General features: G+C 40.0%; 2 protein-coding genes across 3 annotated transcripts in view; both read right to left on the bottom strand.

The window, feature by feature from the left end:
* Positions 1–7,301, bottom strand: part of LOC121647680 (calcium/calmodulin-dependent protein kinase type 1D-like) — a 33,452-nt gene extending 26,151 nt beyond the window's left edge. The window contains exon 1 of one of the 2 annotated variants that reach the window (XM_041997325.1): positions 6,813–7,301. In XM_041997325.1, coding sequence (XP_041853259.1) covers positions 6,813–6,838 — 26 coding nt within the window. In that variant the 5' untranslated portion in view covers positions 6,839–7,301. Of the gene's footprint in view, positions 1–4,169; positions 4,740–6,812 lie in introns of those variants that run through there. The other variant, XM_041997324.1, reaches the window with a different exon arrangement.
* Positions 7,302–10,583: 3,282 nt separating this feature from the next.
* dhtkd1 (dehydrogenase E1 and transketolase domain containing 1) lies at positions 10,584–26,565 on the bottom strand. The gene is made up of 17 exons (XM_041997137.1): positions 26,018–26,565; positions 25,615–25,767; positions 23,135–23,346; positions 22,839–23,033; positions 22,415–22,684; positions 20,952–21,123; positions 20,658–20,856; positions 20,179–20,491; positions 20,013–20,097; positions 19,780–19,919; positions 19,518–19,668; positions 19,312–19,418; positions 18,024–18,188; positions 17,854–17,936; positions 17,505–17,671; positions 11,306–11,391; positions 10,584–11,218 (listed from the first exon to the last, which is right to left on the bottom strand). Exons 1-17 carry the CDS (start codon positions 26,187–26,189, stop codon positions 11,117–11,119), a joined length of 2,772 nt encoding a protein of 923 aa, XP_041853071.1. The 5' UTR covers positions 26,190–26,565; the 3' UTR covers positions 10,584–11,116.
* Between the last annotated feature and the right edge of the window lie 526 nt (positions 26,566–27,091).

Below are 27,091 nucleotides of genomic sequence, written 5' to 3'. Positions count from 1 at the left end.
AAGTGTTCTATGGTTCTATTATCTATACGCCTGAATAGATAATATTTCTCTTTACTTCACAAGCAGTTCTATGGACAGAAATTGGAAATTAAGTTGCTTACATACAAGGATAATTTAACTATCTATGGTAAGGCACATGAAATTAATCAATTCACTTAATTTCTATTTTAATTCTACCAACTAATGACAAAAAAGTTATCTTAAAGCCTTTTTAAATAGGCAATCCTGATCTTATCATAATCCAATTCACTGTAATGCAGTTACTCCCATTCATTATTAGTCCTAGTCTTTATAACTGTGTACATACAAAGCAAAATTATGAAAAATTCCCAGGCTAAGGAAACCAATGGATCGTATCAAATCTCATCTTCAATACAATTCTCAGGACAGTAGGTGTCAGGAGAGATTAAAACTGCCTTCATTACTGAATTAATGAATGACTATTAATGAATTTTGACTGCAAAACTTTAAAGTCAAACTATGTACCTCTCTGACCTTTATGATCTGTGTTCCTGGTTCCTTTGATGGTACAGTGTTATTTATGATTTACATTTCTGGAGTAGTCACAGCCCAGCAGCATCCTGAAGCTAAGACACCGCATTACGCAACATTTCACTGTACAGGATGGATGCAAGATGGATGCTGAATTAGGCGATATGGCGTAAAACTGATATCCTTTCATTTTTTTTTGGCTTCATCCCGATACACAATATACATCTGGATCCTTTGAAATGTCCTCTAGAACACTGTGTAAATATTGATTTCAACGTTATCTGGCATAAAAAGACACCAGTAGGATTTAAGTAAGCTCAGTAAAATTGATCTTTATTGTGATTTTTCTTTCAACAAACTTTTTTTTTATTTTGAACCAGGGACCTTAACCAAAACATTTAATAAATTAACCCAGTCTTTCCCCAACCATTATATTAGAGGGGCGCCCCAACCCAATAAAATCAAGTTTATTTCTTTTCTATAATTACTCAATATCCGATATGTTTGTTTCATTCAGTTATTTTATTTTAAAACATTATCTTATTTTAGTTTATTTTATTTTGCACCAGATCAAAACAGAAGTAATCCAAGGTCCCCCTTCCTCTAGAACAGGTTTATATTTTGTCCTTTTATTATAAAAACTAAACAGCTTGGTTTTATTTATCTTATTTTCATGTTGACATGTAATGACATCACGTCATGTCTGTACATGCCGTGCTGCGTGCACACACAGGTGAGTTACACTCCCATCAGCAGCAGAGAGCACACGCTAAACTACAAAGAAAACCACATGTAGACGCTTTAAATGCTGTTTACTCAATATACGTGATACAGACATTTTATATGTCGCACACAAAACTTCTCGGGATACATCGAGTTTATCCGATATATCGCCCAGCCCTATGCTGAATTAGCCATTGTTAGGCGGTGCCTCCCTAAGAAAATCTGCAGAATTTCCATAGTGCCTCTTTAAGACTGCAACAAGGAAACACTTCTGTGCCTGTTAAGCACAGCAGTGGATTAATCATGCTGTGGGCTTGTGTTACAGCCCATGGCAGAAAGAATATTTTGCTGATGGAGACAATAACAGACTCAGTTTTGAAACTCTAGGCATCTCCTACTCTTTTTAGAATCGATAGCGAAAGAAATTTAAACCAAGGGTGCCTAAACTTTGGGATGCCACTGTAATGCATCATCATCCTTTGTGATAAGCCACAACCATAGTAGGTATAAATATAACAGTTTCTTTGTAAAAGAATTCTGCTTAATTGTATTTCTACATGCAAAACATTTTCCAACAACTGCCTTGCGTAATGTTTTTTTTTTTGTTTGTTTGTTTTTTTTATCATGAGCAAACCTGCTATTGAAAGGCCAGTCTCAGCGGTACCTCAGATCCACTGTGAATGGCAATTCTGCCTGATGCTTTACATTCACAGCACTTTGCCCACTTAAATCTCTGTACATGCTTGTGGCCGGGTTACTTAATTTGCTTCCTCAGAGTATCAGCAGCTTAAGGGTCTGAAATTAGCCACATGGGAAGGCAAGGACTAGCTTCCGTGGTGGAGATCTCATTAGCTCTACAGCAAGAAACACATGGAAGATGCATGGTCAAAGCTTTAGTGACAAGGCCATGGGTTTCCTGTTCGAAAACTCCTACTGATGTCTAATCAGCTTGCAAACACACTCACCCATAGAAAGACTAGTTTCCAGCTGCTTTCCTAATCAGATATTATCTCTGTAAAACATTCAGATTTTGTTTCCTTTGTCCAAATGTTTGGGGATAACAAATATCACAGTGAATGCATCTGAATAACATTAACCTAAACAACTGTTCCAATCATGTGAAAGTCAGCCAAGCCAGTGTGTTAATTCTGTTTTTACAAGCTTCGCAAAGGGTTAGAGGGTGCAGACATGGAGAAAACTTTCAACCTGAAGCTGACAGGAGAAGCAGGAAGAAGGAAGAGGATAATCTGTCTCCTCCTTTGACCAACAGTCCTTCCTCTTCCATTTATAATCCTCAGGTAAAGCTGCAGGCTTGCTGGGCTTTTCTGGCCCTGGTGGCCTGTTGTGAACCCCGCTGTGCAGCAACAAGCTATTCCCCGATTAAGACACAGGAACACGTAAACGCGCCTTAGTTAAAGGCAGTCAGGATGAGCACATTCTGTAACAATGTGCGACGTGAAGGCCGAGCAATGACACAGAGGCGATGTGAGCTGGGCAGTTGTGGGCGAGGGACGTGTGTTCCTCCAACCTGGCCATTGTGTGGACAGTAAATCACGATGATTCACTGGTGTTATTCACAGGCTCCTCACACATAAATGTAAGCCTTGGGGAAATCAGAGCTGCCTCCAGGTAGGAGTGTCTGACTGTTCAGTCAAACTGCTGGAGTGTGGAGTTTGCTTTATGAATCACCAATCTGTATTGAGGATGTTATGATGCTGCTGCTGCTCCTCGAACACAGCAGATCTGCAGTCACGCTGAACGAAATGAGAGGACATTGAGGAAAGTCAAGAAAGAAGCTGCTTACTCAAGTTCACGCAAGATGACAGGTTATACCTTAGGAGATCAAGTCAGTGTGTTTTTGCATTTATGAAAGAACTCTTTCTAGTTTGACAAGAATCCCAATAACCAACAGTGTTTTTTATGCATCTTTACACCAGTTTCTGCTGCGAAAAATCAAAGCACAGGCTTTCCACTAAACCTAACAACATATTCCTGTCAGCCAAGCAGGCCAGGTGTGGCTTTAGGGAACAAAGCATGCTACAAAAATGAGAAATGTATTATAAAATGTGTGATAACACCTGCAGCTTCATCACAAGACAGACTGAAAGATGTTACTGACATGTAACCTGCATTTAGAGGAAAACTTCAAGGCTCTGTCTGCTGCATAACTTATTCAAAGAAAAAGAAAAAATAGACAAAAAGCAGAGAGCACTAAGAGCAGACCAAAATAAACTCTGGAATTTGTCTGTACTCCAAGAGAGCAAAAGACCAACTTCAGCCAAAGTGGTCTCTGAACTCCCCAAACAAGCCCACTGCAGAGCAGTTTCTCACAAGTGTTTACATTACAAACAAGTATCCGTGACAGTGGCACAAATCTTTAAAGTCAAACATAATGTTTCTCAGCGGAAATCTGTTCCTGTTAGTAGAAGACAGCTGAGCACAAAAAGTCAATGCAGATGGAAGTTGAATTTGGGAGTTGACTTTTTTTTATTTTTTGTGGATGCAAATAGGCCCTGCTGTACAAAAAAGCACACTTTAGTAAATGGCTGCCAAGAGCAAAAAGCTCTTGATTTAGCCTTGAATTGATCCAGGAGGGAAAATAACAACAGGATGCAGTAGTTTGTGAATGAACTGACAGAACGAGGAGGATGATGAGAGGGGTTGGAGGGGGGGCATCACGCGTCTGCCTTCACATATTGTTATCGTGCCTTGTGAATGATCCGTCTCCCCACTGAGCAATTAACAGATGATGCTCCTGACTGGATTTCTAATGTGTTATAGCGCACGGCAAGTTTAAAAGGCGCAGTGCGCGTCGAGCAGTTTTCTCAACCAATATTCAACAGCTGTCAGTCTGCACTCGTTTCCGTTCAAATGCTACAACGTGCCATTGTTTTCTGACGCTAATTTGCACAACTGGCTGAAAAGTTTCCCCGCTGCATTGGCTCCATACTCACGTGCCGAGGACTTCCTTGAAGTCAAATATCTTCTTGATATCATCGACATGCTTTTTCCAAGATCCATCGCTGCACTCGCCGTTTTCTTTCGCCATTTCGCACGGGGGGGAGGTGGGGAGGGGGGAGACGCGGAGAGGACGCTGGAGGAGCACCACAGCCGTCTCACCCAGCCAAAAAAGAAAGAAAGAAAAAAAGAAGGCAGGAAAGAAAGTAGTGCACTTCTGTATTTCGACAAGCTTCCTGGCAATCTGTCAGCGTTGTCTGTGTCGCCGCTCGAGACCATGCATGCAGCCAGGCAAGCCCAAAGGGGGGAGGTGGGGGAGGTACGTCCTACCCCAAGAGGTTATTTGACTAATCTCTCTGACGTAGCGGATCCCGAGCCTGAGCCTCCCCACTGTTCACATCACTGAACGGGGAAACACAGTTGCTTCCCCCTCCTCCTCTTCCCCCTGCTGCACGGGCGGGATTCAGTCAGTGAGGCGATGCTGTGAGCGGAGGTTGGGTTACTTCCAGGAGGGTGACACTTGACAGTCGAGCTGCTGTGCCATAGAGATACACCAACCGCTCTGTGGTTGTTACATTGATAGGAGGAGTGGGAGGCTGCTACTCCCGCCTTTCTATCTGACGGCACATGCAGCGGTTTGAGTGTTCGCATTGCACCAAATCTGGAAGTCAAAGTCAGGATCTGTCTCTTTCCAGTCTGTTCTATAAGCTTGTTGCACAGTAGATATTTAGGGTCAGGTTATGTCTGATCTGAATATGTGATCTGAGCTGTTTTTTGTTATATGCAGACTATGCAAATGCAAAGGGCGCCCCAAGCCACAAGGGGGCCCCAAAGCTGAATTGTCAGCATCATCTGAAGGGAATTACAATGACTTGTCTGTATTCTTTACATATTTAAATCATATTTAAATTATGTAGAAATCATGGACTTCTCATCATGGAAGTGCAACATCACTGCAATAATAAAGTAAGAATATGTACTCATGATCTACATTGCTTGATAACCTAAGGGGCTTTATCTTTGCTGCCCAAAGCCCTAAGTGTGTGGATGTAAATGCAAAAGCAGGGGAGGAAGGGTTTGAGGAGTGGCACAACCAGGAAAAAGGGAATCTACCCCCGGAAGATGAGCCGCCCCATTGGCAGAAGTAGCCACCCCTGTTTCCCGGGACCCCTCCCAGGCAGAACCAGGCCCCACCACCAAGCCCAGAGCCCAAAGTGACAGCAACCAGGGACCCACAGTGCACCCCGAATAGCTCCCATGCACCACACCCCGGGAGAGAGAGGACTACCAATTGTAATCTCCCACCCCCTCCATCCACCTTTCCTCCCCAAACCCCACCTGTCCTTCCACCCACCCAACAGTCCCACCTATCCACCCTCCTGCCCAACAACCCTACCCAACCACAACCCCACATTTGTGATGAAAGGTTTTCATTGAAACTACTGGATAAATCTGTTTCCCACTTTGTGATATGGAATCTTTTGTTTTGACCAGTAATCTATACGTTTTGGGGCACTTTTACAAATTCTGCCACCCTAGTAGGAAGTTGTAAGTCTATTTGGCTGCAGGTGTGTTCCTTACTTTTTATAGACTTAATTTGATGATATGCTAAGAATTTTGCACTAATGATTCCATATTGTGGAGTAAGTGTCTCAAATGATATAAAGCTTCTGTTTTGTATTATTTGTTCTAGGGGTCTCCAACTCCCGTCCTCATGAGCTACTGTCCTGCAGGTTTTAGATGTCTCCCACTACAACACACCTCTGCACAAGCCTGTTAATGACCCAGTGATTTGAGTCAGGTGTGTTACATCAGGGTAGAATCCAAAACCTGCAGGATAGTAGCTCACAAGGAAATGCTTTATTCCCTCATTTTTCCACTGAGTAAAATTTATTTATATATTTTTTTTTATTTTGCAGGATGTCAGGGTTGTTCCAGATGGGTGTCAGCTTACATTGAATGAGCAAAGAGTTGGTTATTTTAAGAAAATCCCGCCAGGCTGACAGAGAGAAGCTGATGTTGATGCTTTTAAAACATGTATGGTCTCTGATAGCTGAGCTAATAAATGGCAGGTCAGAGATGACCAAATCCTCATTGTCTGATTCTGATTCATTCATAGGGAAGGTTTACTGTGGGTGTTACAAGTACAAGTTAACAGCTATAAATAAGCTTTTAAAATAATTCTGATCAAGATTCTTAGATTAGAGGTCTAGAGATCTCAGGAAAAACTGCAAACTGTATGAACATTATTTTTAATTTTCCATCCAATGCAAAGTCTTCAATATTTTCAATGCACTCAATCTTCCTCACTGACTATACAGAGATGGTTTTAAAGCTCTCAAGGAAATTTATTTTCTTATCCAGCACACCCATTCTCTTTTCCAGCTGCTTTTTATAGGCTGTCTATGATGGAGCCTCGGGTACTTTTGGATGTTTGTGTTCCACTCCTCCTTTGTGGTCTGCAGTGAGGATAAATGCAGGAAATCAGACAATATTTACATTTATAAACACCTGATGCAACTTTCCTGTGGATAAAATAATCACTTTATTTACTGTGCACTTTCAGGGGTTTAGAAGCCTTTATGGACCTCATGCTGTTTTATGCCAAGAATGGTGCATTTGCTAACATACTCAAGTACCTCCAGGACAGCTTGTTGCTCCTCATCTGGCAAGCGTTGGGTGGCTTTGTGCTCCTTCCCTTCCCATCATGCTCCTGAGCCCTCTGTTGTGCTTCTTTGCTTCTCTGCACATAAACAGGTGTTTTACCATAATCCTGAAGGTACAAAGAAAGTAATGATGTTTACCACCCCTATTTTCTTCACGTTTTGATTCCAGGAAGCACAAATTTCTAAGGTGGTCTTCAGAAACATATCTTTAGACTTTTTAAATGTCCTTTAAGATTTTTCTTTGGGCATATTTCTTTGTAAGTCATTACACAAGAATGGTACAAATTGGACTTTGACATAACCTACAAACTAAAGTGTTGAAATCACAACGTCGTCACAATCTAGAAACTTGTTACAGTTAAACATGTAATGTGGTTGAGTGTAATGGGGTTGTGATTTTTGCTCAAAATCACAACCACTCTACATACTGAATGCCAAAGAGAGAGCACATGGCATGCATGAGATTCAAAACTATATATTCTTCAGATAACAAAAACCTTTTTTTAATAAATAACAATTTTGAATCTTCTTTTTTTCTGCCATTTATTACCATGTGATAGTTTAAAAATATTATAATATGGTTTTCTGCTTCTGGGTATCTATTAAGGGACAGAAGACGTATCAGATTGTGTTCAACAGGATTTTAAGCAAAGTTTATACCATAAATTGAAGCAAAACGTCTCAGAAACTGTATGTGACAAATATGTCACGTCGGGTTCCTATGGGTTAATGAAAAATTATCAATTCATTTTGGTATTACAATCATTAATAACAAAATAAAATACACTGATTATGTCAAAACGTATGGACTTTCATCTAGTTTTGTTATATCCCAATTACATTTTCAGTGAAGGCCACAAGAAACATGACATAATAGTTGACTGTTGTGAAATTTTTCTTTAATAAAGGTACGATGAGAAGTGAAGTAAAAGTTTCAAAAGACAAGTCTTTAATTCTGATCAGAAGGGTAACAGTCGGTAGAAAGCGCCCGGCAGTAGGGAGTGCTCCACTGGTCAATATGACATGCTGCTTTTAATGTGACACATTATCAGCATAATAGAAGACTGGTGTCCAGACATCTAACTCGGCTCTATCTGACCTTTGTCCTTAAGCGGCGCCCTCACTGTAAGTTGGGCCACCGTGACACCTCAAAGACAAAATCCATACAGCGCAGTACCGGACATTGCATCATTTAGGCAGATATGATGAGTTCAAAGTCAAGATAACTGAGTAAATATCAAAAATCTGAGTCTGAAAACTCAAATTCCATCACAATGACGTCAACTGAAGAAACCAACCATTTTTCTCAAAAAAAGAAAAAAAAAAAGTATTTTAAATTGTATTAAATTGAGCCATTTCAATATTTATATAAAGCTGTTTAAACATAGATTTTGGAGACACAATAAATAAAATACAGCCCAAAAGGTCACGTGGACGTAAATTATATTATTTTCATAGAATCACTCTTGTATGTTTGTTTTTTTTTTTGTTTTGTTTTGTTTTTCCTTTGGGATAATGTACTTGACACTGAGTCATGAACAGTAGATGAACAACATCTGAAATTAATGTTCTAAAGAAATATGAGAAAAAAAAAAAATCCAGGGAAGACCTGACAGGACCTGAGAGTTGCATCTGGACTTTCAGTGGATCCAGCTACTGTTTCCATGGAAGGTGGCTGAAAAAAGTTATTCTTAGGGAAGGGAAAGTGGAGAAAAAGTTAAAGTATGCTAAATGACACAAGAGCTGGACTGAAATCAGTGGCAATGAGTCTGATGGCGTGATGAATCCTCCCCAGAGACCAGACTTCAACATATTTGAAGCAGTGTGGGTTCATCTTGACAGAACAAAACAAAAAGCCGTCAACATCAAAAGAAAAGCTTTAAAAAGTCCTTCAAAAGGCCTGGTGAGCTATCCCTGAAGATGACTTAAAAATACAAGACAGTTGGAGGAGGGTTCAGACTGTGTTTAAATGTGGTCAAACAAAATATTGACTTTCAAGCTCGTTAGTATTTTATGAACCTTATGTTTGCCTTATACTGCATTTCCAATTCTGTTTGTACATGTTTCAGTAAATCATTAAACCTACTTCCTGTTATTTTGGTGATAAACAAAGAAATGAAGGGTGACTAAAGGTCTTTGCACAGATGTAAATTTAATCTAGGTTTTTGGATTTACTGCTGTGTCATTATCCAGCTTTTTAACCAGGGCTAAGAAAAGTAAGTGGGAATCATTCTCACTGTATAACTTTTTGATGATGTGTTTGGGGACAAGTCTGGAGTTTTCCAGGTATGGGGGTATTTCCCTATCCCTATCCTATCTTTAATCAAAAGCGTAACTGAATGATTTGAGAGCAAAATTTCCTGTTTTAAATGCTGACCGAGCAAATCGTCACCACCTTCTTTAGGGTGTGGTTGTTTTACAAAAACACACAAAAACACAGAATAGCTCAAACTAAATAAAATTAAGATTAAGTATAAAGAAAAGCATTACTAGAAGCATCTGTAGAAGTAAAATATTGCATGTAAAAAAAAATTGTGGCACTACTTTTTAATTATTCGAGCATCAGACGGTTAAGAGGACTAGTCTTGTTTTCCATCTTTTAAGCAAAATAGTCCTAATTATATAATATGATCCCAATTTATGAATGTTCTTCAGCATATCAACTACTCATTGGTCAAACAAGAAGTGAAATGAACACACACACATAAAAGGTGAAGAAAAATCTGGAACAAATTAGGAATTTCTCTTATAAGACAAAATGCATAAAATTTGTTCACAAACTGAGATTAAAATATAAATTGTGTTTAAACTATGGAAGTATAAAAACATCAAGAGTCAGCTTCTGACCAATGCAGCACCTGGGCCACAACCTCCTCACGAAGACATGAAGTACTACATGACTTGCATAACAAATTGCACTTTTATCCTGTTGAGGGAAGCTACTTTTTTTATGCGATGAACTGACCATCTGTTCAAAGTGCACCTCTCCTCTTGCCTAACAGCAGTTGGGATAGACTCCAACTCCTCTGATGGATGGATGTTTTTGCTGTAATTAAGTATTACCTTAGTCCTGGAAAATAGATATTTTTTGCTTGTATTATGAGCAGGCAAAGCCTTTTTGGGGGTGGGGGTGTATTAGTGAAATTGGCTTGTACAATCAAGAGCAAGAAAGCTGAATCCACTTGGCTCATGTCTTCAAGTACCACAGTGGCCATTTAACAAAATCATGTTTTCTTTTGAAGAAATGCCTTCAGCACACCAGTCACACAGATAAGTGTTGCCATTTCTGCAGATGCAACATTACTGCTTTTTTCCACCTTTTTTTTTAATCAGGGAGAAACACAAAAGAAGTACCAACTTCAGGTGAACCTTGAAGAAGTGCCAGTTGTCTCCACTTTTCCAGTAACTGGGAAACATCCATTTATAAGAGTGCTTAGATCCTTTTAAATAACAAAATCAGATATGAGGGTTGCAAGTTACAAGTCTATGACTAGGTATATCTCACAATATAAATTCTGGTGAAAGACTTCATAGTGTGAGATGATTTCTGCATATATATATGAATTAAAGCATATAAAATAAACACAATTTGGGAGTTAAAGAAACAACACACAACAGCGAAAGTAGATTTATTTGAAAATATTCAGATTTGCTCTACATGCATAATCCCTTTTTAATGTCACTGCTCTGAATTTCAGTTGTGGTTTGACATTTAAATAATATATTTTTCAGGTCAAATTTCTACAATAAACTATGAGACTTGGGATAAATAATCACACTGATAACAACTATTTCATGGGTAATGCTCAGAGATTTTTTAACAACACTGGCAATTTCTTTTCTAAGCAGCATAAAAATCAACACTGCATGCTTGCAGCATGACATCAGCAAAATGGGTTTGATTCCTTAAAAGATTTAGCCTGTACAGGTTTCACACATGCAATTCTCAATACTACAAATAGGGCAGGGGGCGATGAGTTGCTCCTACAGTGTCCCTGTAAACATCATCTGTAAGGCCTCAGTGTATTTGCCTTTTGCATTAAATACAGAAAAAAATATGGATTGTATGAGAGAAATGGTAGAAACAAAACACTTAACACTAAAATTAAAACAGTTCCAACTCCCAGAATACAAGTAAAATTACTTTTTAAATGACATCCATGTCATCTTAATGTCCCGTGTATCTGACCTGTGGGGCTCTGTGCAGCAGACACAAAATGTAGTGAAGTACCAAAGCCTGTGTTCTGGTTAGTTTGACTTCCAGTCGGGTTTTTGTCTCAGGAGAAGGTAGCTTTGAGGATGGCCTCTTGCTGCTGGTGATGAAGGGTCCCGATACCGACAGCAGGGGCGGGAAGAGCAGGTCGACTCACTAACCGGAGCTGACAAGGACGGAGGAGATGGTCAGTTTGCATGATAAAAGTAATTCCTGAAGCGCTGGAGACAGGCGCACTTTAAAATCTGCTTACCTTGCAGGCCAGCTGCTTCTCAAACCTGGGGGCTATGAAAGTCCAGGGACCCATGTTCTGAGGCTCCTCTTGGCTCCAAATAAATTCTAATTGAATTTTAAAAAAAAAGAGAGAAAGAGAGAAAACAACTCTGATTACAACTGGCAGCACAAGAACACACTTCCACTTGTGGCCTGGAGGATTGTCCTGCTGTAATCCTCTGAGTTGGGGAGTCTTAGCATGAGAAAGTGCTTTTCTAGGATAATCTTGTATGTGGCTTTATCAGTGCATCCTTCACAGCCTGATTCCAGCCTTGCTGAAGCACGCCCTGACCATCACTGATCCTTGTCTTCGTTTAACAGTCAGTGTGAGACACTGTGGCTGTGTCCGAATGTGCACCCTACTCCCTGCATAGTGCCCTATATAGGGGCCACGGCATTTTGTAGGGGTGTCCGAATGTCCAGAGAGAAAAAATTACCCACAAAGCATCTTGAAAAACAGTGAGCATCAATGGTCACTAAACCGGTCAAAATAGACCACAATGCATTGAGGGCAGAAGCTCAACATGGTGCAAGGAGGTGAAAAAACATCCTGACGCGCGTTTTGGTTGCCGTGGTGACTGCTGGTAGTCACGTGGTTTGTGGCAAGAAAAACCAGGGCGCTTTCTGTCCGAATCGCCAAAAGAATGAGCACACAATGCAGCGTGCTATATAGTGCAGCCCTATGTAGTGAACGAGGGGTTAGGGAGTAGGGTGGACATTTGGACACAGCCTGTGGTTTGTAGGCCTCTCCAGGTCTCCATTTAACCATAAAAACGCTATAAGTTTGGCAAAGCTGGAAACTGGACTCATATACAGGTGAAACTCAAAAGAATTAGAGTACTACACAACACTTAATTTATTTCAGTAATTCCACTTAAAAAAGTAAACTAATGTATTATGTTAACTCATTACATGCAAAATAAGATATTTCGAGCATTTGTTTATTATAATTTTGATGATTATGTCTTACAGCTTATGAAAACCCCCAAAATTAATTTCAGAATATTAGAATATTGCGAAAAGGTTCAATGTTCAATGCAAAGGACTCTTGAGCATTTAAATGGTTTTTCAGTCTATTTCAGTAGAATTCACAATCATGGGGAAGGCTGCTGACCTGACAGTTGTGCAGAAAACCTCACTGACACCCTCCACATGGAGGGAAAGTTTTAAAAGGTAACTGCAAAAGAAGTTGGATGCTCTCAAAGTACATCCAAACATTACGACCAGTTAAAGATTATATGCTTAACCGGTCAGGGGGTCTCAGTGATTTTTTTTTTTTTCTGTCATCATAGATGACGAGCATTTATCCTGGATTCTCCACCAAAGTCTCCACAAACTGCATGTGACACACACTCCCCACATACACACCCACACTTATTCTGGCACACACACACACACACACGGAATCTTTCCTTATGACACTCCACAATATTTGTTGCGCAATATAAAATGATCTTTGAAGGGTTCAATAGTTCCAAGGACTGCTTAATAATGTTCTGAAACACAAATTCTTACTTGCATAAGTATGCATATTTATATCATTCTTTATTCATTATACTTTGCTTTTCCATGGATAAATTGTGACTCGGTGCTAATATTTCTTTCTTTTTTCTTTTTTTATTACTAAAAAACCGTAGTTGTTTTTATGTAGCTTGGAGTTTTTAGCGATGATTTTAGCTCCTCTTGAGAGAATACAGCTGGAATAGTTTCTTTAGCTGTTTTGTATCAAAGGTCAGGACTGGTATGTCTTCTCAGTTCTGGTCTTGCTTCACTGATGGGCAAAGATGACATAATAATACCTGAATTGAAAATGCCCACCTGTCTCTTTGAGGATGTGTGTGAGTAGCTAATGTGCTGCATATATCAGTATCATCTATTATGTGCAGTCTCTTCAGTCTTTAAAAAAAAAAGCACTTAACATAGAAAATAGCTCAACTTTTTAAATGTCTTGATAAAGACCATTTCATTAAGTGGAGGCACTCTTAATATTTTTAAAGTTCAGATCTCAGAGACACAGTGACACATAGAGCAGTTATAGCACGTTGTCATTTAAATCAGATAAACAACATCAGACTGTTTAGTTTGTAATTAAAAACAGTATAAACCTGTTCTAGAGGAAAGGGAACCTGAAAGGACTTCTGTTGAAACTTGGCACTGTACAGAAAACAAGATCTACCTTTTAGTGGGGGCAGTAGGTGTTGTTGAGGGGGAAGGGAGGGGCAACATAATGGTATGGTATATAAAATCCATTGTTCTAGAGGTGACTGTGCGTGTGGTTTTCCTCTGAAACAAAGCCTGAAAGTTCAGGTTTCACTTCAGCTGTCTGTACAGTTGTTCCCAGTTAAAACTCTGAAGCAAAACAGTTTCACATTCATTTAAAATCATTAACTCATAGAGGTCTGGATTCAGAATCACATTCAAAGTATTATTTACTATAAGTATTATTATAGGGCTGCAACGATTAGTTGACGTTGACAATAGTCGACAACGAATTTACCCGTTGACTATTGTCCGCAAACAAAACAACAAAAAAAAAAACCTTCAGAGTGAGATATTGTCTTCTTCCCTATCTCTGCTGAGAGTTGATCAAAACAAATGCGCAAAGAAAAAAAAAAAACCTAGAGTGAGACATCGTCTTCTTTTCTTATCTCTGCTGAGAGTTGCACATTCGCAATAAAGTCCGCCAGGGGAAAAATATGGCGGCGTACCAGGGAATAAAACGGCGGCAGAGAACGTCAAAAGTCTGAAATAACTTCAACGTTAAACTTACAAAATAAATTAAATACATGTGAGATTTGTAAAGGGGACCTTACGTACCACTGAAGTACGTCTGCAATGTTCGAACATTTAAAGACGAGGCACGTCGGACTTACATAACAACCACATGCAAGATTTCAAAGCCGAAGGTGAAATAAGAACCATTTATTAATCATGAGATACATAATCCGATTGGTCGACTAGTCGTTTTAAGTCGGTGACTAATCGACCATCAGAATAGTCATTAGTTGCAGCCCTACATTTTTATATTGCATGACACTACACAACAATACAATTTTGGCCAAACAATTGGACAAATAAAATAGGTCACTTTTATAAAATTATCAGTTCACAACACCTGTGAAATATATAACTATGTCCAATTTTGCTCAAAGGTGATCGCTTCAGTAAAACTGGAATGCTGACTCGTTTATACAGAGGTTGCGATTCAAGCCTAGAGGTAACTTTTTTTTCATTTTTGCCAATTTCCTCATGGAAATTAATACTGATCTAATTTAATGCCATGTATGTGATACAATATAGTTATGATATACTCTCTAGAACATACACTGTAATGATGGAAGTAGATTCTGCGGTGGCCTTTACTGACACAAAATGCAGTATGTCATGGATTCTGTCAAAGCTGCCTGGTTTATACACGTTGGCCAGTAGGTGGCTTCGTGTGCACATGAAGCCTTGAGAAATGAACCATTTTCTGAACCAATTTACTGGAAAGCTTCAATGCTTTATCTGGCCACATAGCAAACCTTCTTGCCACAGTGTGCATAGATGTGCCACCCTAGATAAGTTGCACTACCTGAGCAACTTCTGGGGGTTGCAGACATGTTGCCTCTAGTGGTGAGGAAACTGGTAAAACCAAATGTGACCAAAAATCAACCAGAGAGGATGAAGACAGGGAAATGGTCTGTGGCCACCACCTGCAGGACCATTCCTTTATAGAAGTTGCCTTGGTCACTGCCTCTCATTTCCACCGGTTGTCTGTTCAGGTTGTACAACAGCAGGTGACATTAATTCACAAACTGCCTTCCATCATCTCATCTGAAATCACCACACCCACTACCTGTCACCTCATAGACACATTCAGGAAGTTATTTAACCCCACCCTTAAAGCCTGTTCAGCCCTTTTTGCTTCCAAAACCACTGCCACCTGAACAAAGGGAAACTCTCCAAGTTAAGAAATGGACGCTTTAAACCTAATTTCCTTTCCCTTTCATAGTGATGAAAGTTTGTTTTTCACATTTACACATTATGATACGCTTTTCTAAAACAATGTAAAAGCTAGCAGATGGATAAATTAATAATGTTAATAGTGACAATTAATTTGATCTGTAATAGCATTCATGCATCATGTTATTTACTTTCGTGTACAGACAAAATCACCATCAAGTCATTCTATCCTTACAGTGTACAATCAGAAACTGTAAATGACTCATTCCAGGATCTGCTGTTTAAATGTGCACACCACAGGATTTTCTATTAGTCTGCGCTACCCAACTGGTAAGCAGTTTTTCAAACATAAGAAATTTTATTTCTATCTTAGCAAATAAATAAATAAATAAAATAAAAAAAGCACATTAGCAGTAAGGAATAAGTAGAAGCCTCTTTTAAAGGTGACATTTGTAGATAAGAACTGCCACTTTTTAGCTGTGTTTAGCACAGATTTGAGTTTGGGATTTTTATTACAAGCTAAATGTAGGGGCCATTATTTTTAGTCAGTATTAAGTATTTTAAGGATGGCAGTAAGTCAGGCAGACCAGCTTTGCATGGACAGCAGGGTGACTGCACGTTTTTTTTTTTTAAACGCTTATGAAACCCTTGCAGATTTTCTGTAGGTTTATTAGAACTTTTTCACATTTTTACATCAGCAGGAACTACAGTAAATGGACACTTTTCCCAAAGGACAAAAAGTCTCTGGATATTGTTTTTTGAAGTGTGTCAAAGACAGGTCTCCTCCCTCATCCAGCTAAGTGATGAAATGCAGCTAGTCATGACACTTGCTGCATTTTTACCTGTACAGTGTCTATGCTGTTAGCACATAGTGTAAACTACGAAAACACAGATGAGTATTTAGAAAGTCACAGGATTTTGGTTTAGTGGTCATTTAGGGAATAATTCTGAATGGAACAGAAAAAAATACATGTGTATGTTAAATAGATTCATGGAAAAAAAAAAAGATTGCAATGAAGCTACCACACGTCATAGTCTTGAGTGACACTTATTCAGCTGCAGTGGGTGGATGAGGGAGTAGAAACCTGTATGACAGTAGCTCATAATAGAGATACTGTCAGATACACTGATGTAGCAGAGTACTGAAGGCCCTGCAATCTGCTGAAGGGCATTCAGCTTGTTATGACTCAACGTTCGAGGCTGCTTTTGTGGCTGCTTCTTTATACCAAACATGTTAAGTTGAGTGACAGCGGTATGTCTGCATTTCATTGTGCAGCAGAGAAATTACTTTTGGAAACACCAAAAGATACTAAAAGAGTAACTGCTGTAAGAACATGTGAAAGGTCATTACTGACTTTGAATCCAACACAAAAGCCAGACATTTATAAGATTTTAACAGAGTAACATTTACAAAAACAAGTGTCACAATGGTTCAGTTAGACCTTGAAAAACCTGGGTATCTTCACCAAGCCAGTGTCATGTTGATGTTTGTTAGCCGATTTCTCCGAAGAGAATCGTTAAGAGGATTAAAATAAAACATGAGGAGGCCAAATTTAGTCCCCTCAGTCCTTTTCAGAAAATGAGATGCTCAATGGCTTCAACAATCTGCTAAAGTGCTGGTGGTCAGTCATTCATTATTATATTCATCTTCCTCACAGTTTCATCAAAATATCCCCAAAATTGAACAGTATATGATGTAAGTTATATCAAAATCCTGCAGACTTATTTTTTAAATGTTTATTTTACTTTGAGTTATTTAATTTGATCCTAATTGAATGTATCTCATTGTTCTTTTCATCATCTCTTAAACTGCATTTTGATACAGTTATATATTAAAATAGCTCTTTCCTTTGTGCATCAGTCAGAGACCACAGTTTTTCCTAATGCAGCAAGGGGAAATTCCCCAAAAATGCAAAACCAAGAATGGTGTGTCTTTAAAGAGGAACAATGAACACAAAGTGGCTACAGACATTAGACAACAAGCTGACTGTAGCCTCTACTTATAAGCTGTAGAGGTTATAAAAATTTTTAAAAATATATTGCTGGAGATATGGAATTAGAACTTTTAAGGGAAAAATGATATAAAATGAGAAATCTTAAATCTAATAATGATTAAAAACATAGAGGAAATAAACTGAACATGCCACACAGTTTCAGTGTGATGGCACCTACAAAGACAACAAGCAAGCTTAGAGTGAAGATGGAGGACTGCGAGGTGAGAGGGACCACCCTACCTTTGGCATTGGGGTATTTTTTTAGCTCCTGTTGCAGAGCCTCCAGAGGGAATGGACACAGCTCCTCCACACGGATGAGCGCTGTGTTCTGGTTGGCTGCTGACGTCTCCCTCTGCTTCAGTAGAGCATAGTAATGCTTCCCCGAGCACAGCACCACTCTCTGGACGCTGTGTGGATGAAGAATGCTTTCACTCAGGCCTGATGTTTAAATTATTCATACAAACCGACACACAGGGTTTATGAACTAAGTCTCTAAACAAGCTGTAATGGCAGCAATCGATTATCAATCAAATTTGCATTAAATAAGTAAAAGACAAAACGTTTTCCAAATTAGTTGTGTGGTCTGTACCTTTCTGCTGAGACAGAAGTATCTCCTAACACCGGCCTGAACGATGTTCCTGGTCCCAGTTCAGTCAGACTGGACACTGCACCCTGGGAGATGACAACCATTATGCCACCAGTGTGACTGAATTACATGGAAAAAAACAGCTTTGTCTTCATAATACCTGTAGTACTTACAGAGAACCTCAGCAACATCTTGGGTCCGACCACGATGAGAGGTTTGCGGAAGTTTCGGATCATTTGTCTCCTCAGCAGGTGGAAGTACTGAGCAGGAGTGGTGGGGTTGACCAGGGCCATGTTCACACTGTCACTGTCCACGCCCTCTTCTTTACTGTCACACATCTGACAGACAAAATCAGCACAACACAGCAATTGTTCACAATTTAGCTTTTGTATATGTGTAACAACTCAAAATCAGATATTCATCCAAGCATCTAAATATGTAGTGTCTGATGAAGCTTAAATACATTAACAATAAGAATTTTTAAGTAAAAAGATAATTGAGAGCTGAGTAAAGAGTAAAGCAATCTCTATAATGAGACACAGCTTCAGTCTGATATTATGTAACTGCTGCTGCAGCCCATTAAAAAACATCGTTCTTGGTTTGCTATTGATTTAACCTGCAAATCATAAGATGTGAGTTGCACAGCCTTGCTTTGAACTGATAAGTACTAGCATTTCTATAAGGGATGCACCAACACTGACTGCATTATCCAGCTTTGGTCATACACTGTGCTTGTGGACTACATATAAGAAACTCATATAACTACTCTAATACAACTACATCCAGCTGTTGGATAAGCAATGACCACAAAAGTTAAAAAGCTCCATTTATGTTGCTCGTTAGCATCATGGTGTACCACTTCCTACTTTCCTCAGCAAAAAATAAATAAATAATGGAGTGGATTTTCAGGAAAATCAGTTACCGGTCATTATAATGTACCTCTGACTGTGAGAACAGCATTTAAAATGCGTTATGATTATGAACATGTACAAATTTGACTTTCTGTGCAGTGAAAGCCTCATCCGCCCATCTGATCTTTGGACCCAAAGGGATTTTGTTAAGTTATTCCAAATAGTAACATATTTCAACAACATGAAGAGACAGGGGTGGAAAGATAACCTCTGGCACTGGCCGAGGTAAAACATTAAACCACAAAAAAACTTAAGAGGGTTTTTTTAGGTGTAGCATTACAAGACTGCAAAAATTTGGACCTGAAATTAGGAGATATATGAGAACGATGCCAGAGAAGATAAATAATTCTGCTTGTGGGGACAACTTGAGATGTTTGCATGACTGCAGAGCCAGTTAAGTGTCAGTTGCAGAGTTTTTGTTATACTTCAATGGTTCTCTAGGAGACTGTCACTGGACAACAGTCATAACAGAGTTCTGTAATGCAAGACTTCAGATAATTGTAAAAATATCCATGACTTGACATGACTGCAGGATCATTGTCTCACAGACCTGGAGGAAGCGCTCCATGCGGCAGGACGAGTGTTCGGGTCCAGCACCATCGTAACCATGAGGCAGCAGGATCACCATCCCGCACTGAAGCAGCCACTTAGCTTCCCCTGCAAACCCAACAATTACACAGCTAACACTGGAACATTTTTCATGTTTTCGTGTAATCGTGTGTGAGTAATAAAATCTCAGAGTGGTCAGATGCTCACCTCCAGAGATGAAGGTATCAAAGATGATCTGAGCTCCATTGAAGAAATCTCCAAACTGAGCCTCCCAGATGGGGAGAAGTTTCGGCTGTGCGATGCTCATGCCGTATTCAAATCCGAGCACGGCTTCTTCAGATAGCGGGCTGTTGCACACCTGAGCACACACGCAGACGTCATAGTGCAGTACATGAGAGGAAGTGGCAATTTATATATAGCCTGATTTATTCATAGATTATGTTCATGCTGGCGGTTTCCTCTGGTTTACCTCTAGGAAACCTGTCTGCTCGGGGCTAATATGGTTCAGGGGTATGTACATGTCGTTGGTGTCTTGGCACACGACCATAGCATGCCGCTGACTGAACGTGCCTCTTCCAACATCTTGTCCACTGATTCGAATATTAAAGCCTATGAAATCAATAACATTAAATTAAGAAAACAACTTCTAAGTGGCAATTACACCCTCATGATGAAGTAATTTTCCAACACTGGCACACAGACCTTGGGAGAGGAGAGAACCGAAAGCCAGCGCCTCTGCGGTCGACCAGTCGAGCTTGGTGCCCTCTTCTAACTTTTGCAACCGAGCCTGAGTTTGCAAAACACAAATTATCTGCTTCAGTGACAACATGAAACCATCAGACAGAAACTACAAAAATGGTGACTTTACCTGCACGTGGGTCTTTCCGAGGTGACTGTGCAGCTGGATTCCCTCAGGGATGTCCACAGACTTTGCTCCTACGAACTGCAGCAGTGGAATGGGGACGCCCGTGTCCCAGGTGGTAACTCTAGACTGGGGCTCCATCAGATCCCCCCAGCGGCCTTGAAGGTTGGTGGGTGGAGGAGTGTACACAGTCATGTTCGACAGCTTGTCGTTGAGCATACCATAGTGTTTGGATTTGATCTGGTCACGCTCAGCCTCAGTCATCAGGCCCTCTAATATCAGCTGGTCTGAGTAGGAATCCGGGACGCTCTTACGGGACCTGAAAGGACGCCACAATGACACACTCCATATATTTATATAACTTCTCTCTTTCAGATTATTGCACTTTGTGCGAAGTTTAATGAAAAAGGACTTTGGGGTTATATTTAATCCTTATTGTTCTGCAAATCTCAAATTAAAAGATGAAGAAGCTAAACTAGACGGACCGGATGATCTTGTACATGGCCGGGTTGGTGAAGAAAGGCTCATCTAGCTCATTGTGGCCCCACTGACGGTAGCAGATCAGATCCAGGATGATGTCTTTCCTGAACTGCCGCTGGTAGTCCACAGCCAGCCGTGTGGCTCGCAGCACCTCCTCTGCATCATCGCCATTTACGTGGATCACAGCACAGTTCACCATCTTACCTATGCGAGAGCAATAATCTTGAGTGATGTCTCATTTTTCCACGTGGAGTAATTTAATTAAGTGGCTACTGATGCGGTTTCAGAGTTTCACTGACCGACATCACTGCAGTACAAAGATGATCTCCCCCTCTCTGATGGAGTGGTGTAACCCACTTGGTTGTTCACAATAAGATGGATGCTCCCACCAACTCTGTAGTGAGGAAGATTCGAGAGAGTCAAGGTTTCCGTAACAATCCCCTGGCCAGTAAAGGAGCCATCACCGTGCACCTGTGGGAAGAAAATAACAGAAACTCTGGAAGATTAAACAGTATTGATGAAGTTATGATCATCTGGTGTGTTCAAAGTGAAGAACTACTTGCTTTAAAATGAGAGGGCAGGATTACGATGACCAATCAGACTAACTAAAAAGCTGTGACCACCATGTTTATAAAAACAAGACAGACTTGTGATAGTAAGACATAGTTTGCAGGGACAAAGAGATAAAATATGTGTAAATGAAAAGTATCCCTCAACACCATGCTGTTCTGAAATTCAGCACAGTGTTGGGAGGTTTCAAATATGTATCGAGAGGGACATTTAAAGTGATGTCAAGAAGGGGCTCTGTGGAGGTCAGCTTTCAAAATGTTCCAAAGTTGAACCAGCTCTGAACTGGCTCTTATCCCAGACTGGCACCTGATTGAAAACCGGTATCAAGAGGAAAAAAAATCTTAGGTTTGAGAAGTTTTCCCATGGTTTTAGTCATTTTTGCATATTGAATTAAAACTGAAACTCCTCAAGAGTCGTCATGTGCATACGCAATTTAAATTGAGATTTTGGGCGAGTCAGCGAAAAACCCTCTATTCGATGATACACCTACCGGCTGAAAAAATACACCACCAGCTTAATATTTTACTTGAGAAATGAAAACCCATCAGAGGCAGATGTCTGCCCGTGTCTATCGCTTGGTGGCAGTGACCTTTCCATGCATAAGACATTTTCCAGTGCATATTTCAGATGCTCAACCTGATTGGAAATTGTTGTAAAAATTGAGACACGGTCCATTTCTTTTGATCTTTAAATATTTCTTGTCTGTTTTTTTTTGTTTTTTTTTGGTAGTGTGCCTAAATTGGGTGTGGGAGGATGACAATGTCAGGCTGTATGCTTCAACTGTATTAATATTTAGGTAGATTTAATGTGTCAAAATCACATCCAGCTGGATACCAACACCATGGGGTCTTAGCAGTGCATTGGACGAGATGATCAGTGTTACTTTACCCATCGATAGTTTTGTAAATGGTCAGTGTGAATGTAAAATCAGATATTTAAATGAAGGTTAAATATCCAAGCATGAAGCAAAGAAACCACAGTTATTCTGGCCATTGCAAAATGGTAATTTGTGACATTTAAAAAAAAATAATCTGCATCAGAATGTTAGTGTGGATACAAACTTCCAGACTTTCTTTACTTTAAATCCTAAACATACAGTGGGAATGTATTAACAAATTAATTTCTTGTTCTACTAATATTTCTTGAAAATAAAAAGTTTGGCTGCACATGTGTGCAAGTTATGACCCAGTACCTGCAGACAGATGACTTGGTCACCGGGCTGGGCGTCATTCTCTGGCGAATAGTCTCCTTCTTTCCTGAGCTGCTGCCTGGCTCTGGTCTTTCCCTGAGCAACAGGGTTGATGGCCTCAAGGTGAGATGGGTTGGGCAGCATGGTGACATGAAGAGGGTGTCCTGCTCCAAAATCCAACTCCACAGAGGAGGTGAGGTGGGAGAGAACATCCCCAATGGCAGGCGAGATCTCAGGGAACTCGCTGAGGCCACGCATCTTACGGAACATAAGCTGGGGAAAAGAATGATGCTCTATTTTTATTTGCCTTTAGCTGCAGGCTGTGACTTTGTTTATTTGTGCTGGTGATTATAGTGGTGTGACATAAACAATCTCGACTTAAAAATATTTATGTCCCTTTAAATGTGGTTGTGTACAGCTGTCTGACCTCTGGTGGGAACTTCAGCAGGCCTGTCAGGAGGTTGAGTCGGCCTCTGTGAGGCATGCCGATGACAATGTCAGTAACTCCACTGTGTGCAGACTGATAGAAGAGCTCATAGAAAAATCCCATCATGCTCTCCGCTCCTTCTCCTCCATAACGCTTTACAGTAGAAAACTTAGTGGCAAGAAAGTGGTCAAATTCCTGCAAGATGTGAAAGAAAAATGTTAATAAGCAACATTATTAAATGAAACATGATGTCTCAGTTTGTGTGCAGGTGTTATACTGATCCTCCTTGGACCTGCCTGTGACTCCAGCATGATCTTAGCCAGCTGCCTCCTCTCCTGTGGAGAAAAGCTCTTTCTCTTGAGCTCCTCAAAGTGGTCAGCAAACCACTCCCTCTCTTCCATACTGCTTAGCTGGCTGGTCTCCACTGAGAGATGCCCACAGTAGGCTTCTTCCAGGTAGGCCCGAACCTCCTCCACTGAGGCCTGAGTTTTTCCAAAGTGCTGCAGACCTAAAGAAGCAAACCCACTCACATAGGTAAACTAATGGGTGAAGCTTTACTTAGCTAGGTGGGACCAGCAAATTTTGTTAATTTGTTTAAAGTCCACATGGATATAACTCAGAGAGTTTATCAGACCCATCTGTGGGCTGGCAAAAAAAACAGTGACTGAGACTCTACTCAGTACTTTAAATCATGACACTCTGAAGTTTGGCCTTAGAATAAACATTTCTACAGCTTTTCCTAAGCTTTACAAGCAGCTGATTTTTCTCTGGATCTGGTTAAATTTCACACTGAATCCACAAATGAATAAAACTACAGACCATCCTTTAGTGAGATTCCACCAATAAACAACATTACACATCTCATCCGTTGTTGGCTCCGGATAAAGTGCAACTAAATTATCTGGTGATAAAAAATCTGACTGCCATGGATTTAGCTAAATTATAAAAACTTTGCCGTTGTAAAATTACTTTAATTGCTTGTTTTCCCCAATAAGGAAATTTCTATTTTTCCCACTTTAAAAAATATATTCCAAAGTCAGTATCTGCAGCACGCCAACTTCAAAGTTTCCTTTTGTCAGTGTGATACCTACTGAACTCTAGTTTTTACAGACTTCATGAAACAAGCACATTGTAGCTTGTAAGGGTTTGGTTTGTTGCATATTCATACTATCTTGATTAATGAGTCTGCACGTAGTCCTTTAATTAACCATCACCTAAATACACATATCTTTTTTGCATTTTCCAGACATTATAAAACCCAAAGCAGGTTTGGAGAAATTATTCCTTTGAAAAATAGTTGTATCGTTAATACTATCTGTCCGTTTACTTCTAGATCAGCCTCGACATTACACATTAACCTCTCCTCTTAATATCATGAAACTCAGTGAAAACGTAGTGCATGCATAACTCGGCGGTAGATCATGTTCTTTAAAAACCACAAAACACGGCATTTGCTTTTGCATCGGAAAAACACTCCAAATACCTTATGGAATAGAGACTTGGGCTTTTAGATTTAGTTTTTCTCTCCAGAAACATCTCTAACCTGCACTAGGAAAGTTATCCGAACTGGCACAGAAATAACTATTCAGCAGTCTTGTGTCATTTATATGTTACATGACGATGCATAAGAAAACATTATTATTACCTCTGCCATGGCGGAGGTCATGTATTCAACTGCGTTGGTTTGTCTGTTTGTCTGAGAGCAACATAACTCAAAAAGTTAGAGGAATTTTATTACATTTTCAGGAAATCTCAGAAATGGAATAAGGAATAAGTGATTGGATTTTGGGGGTGATCTGGATCACCACCTGGATTCAGGTATTTTTATGGATTCTTTACCAATGGGGGGATGGCCCCACAATCAATTTTTACAATGGCTTGGTGGAGGTCTGCACTCTGAGTGTTTCTAGTTTTAATAGAGATGATCAGTGAGCATGTTTTCTGAATATTTCCCAGTAGAGATGTGACGTTCATGAACGAATCGATTCTTTTGAACGGCTCTGGTAAATGACCGATAAGAATCGAGTCACAGTAGTGAGCCGTTCGTTTGAGATCCGTTCATTTTTATATACAAATTGCCCACGCAATGTGACATGGAAGTCTGATTTCCGACATGCTCAATTCACCTGAATGCATCGCAGAGCAGCTCTAGGGTGGAGCTAAAGGTAATGCGGGAACAACGAAGTAAACACTACGGTACAAAAGGGGATTAATTAATGAGCATTGCCGAACTCGGGGGGAAAAAAGAAAACAAAAAAACAAAACAAAACAAAAAAAACTCTCCAATAAGATGCGCAAACGGAGCAGCATTTGGATGCACTTTTCTGTTGAAAGCCAAGGTAAGGCAAAGTGCAATATTTGCCAGAAAAGCCTATCTTTCAAGTCAGTCAATTTTGCGTGGAAGCTAATTGTAGCCAGCTCAGTTTTATTTGTGCCACAAAGTCTTGTTAAGTATGGGGATATGGGGCTACGGTAACCATGGAAACACAAGCCAACTTAAATATAATAACCAATATTTCAAGATAATTCCCACCAACAGAGTCTATATTAGTGGGGTGTGCCAGTTTTAATTTAAATTTTACCATATAATCACTACCACTGATTATTCCCTTTATAAATATGAGTTACCCTGCAATCTTTAAAAGAAAAAAAAAAAACAAAACAAAAATGAACGAGCCAGTCTTTTGAATGGCTCTTTGGAAGGAACGGATCCTCAAGATCCGGCTCCCTTCAAAGAGCCATAAATCCCATCTCTATTTCCCAGAGCTGAACTTACCTGAGGTGTTGAGTGTTCCTGTCATGGTGCCAGTCAGCTGGTTTATCTCTGGGACAGTGTCAACAACAGGCTTCTGGGGTAGTAAAGGGTTAATTTTAGCAGCCTTGTGTCCATGTGTTCTGTATGCCTCCACCAGACGAGCAAGACCATGATCTGAGCACAAAACAAGCTGATGTCACATACTAAATGACACTTTCTGTACCATGAACAGGTGGCCTTCGGGTAAATCTTGAAATAAATATGAGCCAGGGAGACAGGGGACTTCACCAAGGACAAATAGTCTATAAAAAAGTTAATTTTCGTGCATTTTTCATTTATCTGATATTTAAGTCCAACCATGACTCGTCACCACCTTATCAGACAATGTTAGGATGCCCGTTCTTTAATTTAACCCCATACTGACCTTGATTTAGTGCAGCGATACGGTCGCTCTGCAACTTCTGCTTCCTGTCGGTCCTCTTTGGTCGGTATCCGTACACTCCTTTCTCCGTGTGATAACAGCAGCCCACAACTTGCCGAGCAGCACCCGGTGGCAGTCTACTCAGTGATGTTTTCAGGAAAAGCACGGCCGACATTATTGTTTTACTGGTAAACCTTTAATCTCACATGTGACAGACGTACCAACCAGTCTAACGGCTACAGGAAGGCGGCCATATTGTCATGAGCGCGACGTGATGGGAGGAGAAGCCGCATCGGCAGCCGATTGGCTGAAGTTCCCGTAGACGTTTCCGTTTATGTTAGTAACACGGTGAAAACAAAACGTATTCTTGTTGTATTTGACTCTTTTAAGTACTTATTTTGAATTCACATAAGTCAAAGGTAGATCTTGGAATTTCGATGGATGATTTTTAAACTAGCTAAAAGAGCCCGAATTGAATCAGACGTGTCGTAGACCAACAAGTGTCAACAGCGTTGCGTTCAGGTGCTAATCGAAAATATTAGATTCCCCCCTTTGAATGATGGATTCAATTAGTTGGCAAGAAATATACCCTATTTATATTTAAGACTAAATTTAATATAAATGACATGTTTTTTTGTTTGTCTTTTTTGCATTTTTGCATTAGTATTGCGTTTTTTGTAAAGCGCTATATAAATTAAATGTATGTTATTAATATATAATACATTTTGTGTATGTATAATAATAATAATAATAATAATAATATTAATAATAATAAATTTTATATATATTCTTATTATTACTGTTATATATTTTTGTGTTATATAATCATTATTATATAACACACAAAGATCAACAATTAAGGTGCAAACCGTTCTAGAACTATTTTTATTTGCACCATGTCCAGGTCCTCCTGGTCACTTCTGCGCTGTTGGGCCCTGCGCTCCGACCGCCTTGGAATGGCCGGTGCCCGTGAGTCAGGGGCTGCCGATCTTGGCCCGCCGGGACCTGTACACCGTGGCTGCGGAGGGCTTTGCAGCCCTCTGGGTGGGTCCGGGGTCGTCTTTATGGTGGGGTCCT

This window comes from Melanotaenia boesemani, chromosome 10, assembly GCF_017639745.1.
Source record: "Melanotaenia boesemani isolate fMelBoe1 chromosome 10, fMelBoe1.pri, whole genome shotgun sequence".
Taxonomy (NCBI): domain Eukaryota; kingdom Metazoa; phylum Chordata; class Actinopteri; order Atheriniformes; family Melanotaeniidae; genus Melanotaenia; species Melanotaenia boesemani.
The sequence above is the reverse complement of the archived record's forward strand: the minus strand, read 5'-3'. Positions and strand labels throughout refer to the sequence as shown.

Excerpts from the sequence above, each read along its gene's own strand:
- dhtkd1 (XM_041997137.1), bottom strand. The coding sequence starts at position 26,189 with ATGTCGGCCGTGCTTTTCCTGAAAACATCACTGAGTAGACTGCCACCG. Across the intron at positions 23,347-25,614 it reads AGGAACACTCAACACCTCAG|GTCTGCAGCACTTTGGAAAA; the intron begins GTAAGTTCAGCT and ends TTGCTTCTTTAG. Across the intron at positions 23,034-23,134 it reads AGATCATGCTGGAGTCACAG|GAATTTGACCACTTTCTTGC; the intron begins GCAGGTCCAAGG and ends CACATCTTGCAG.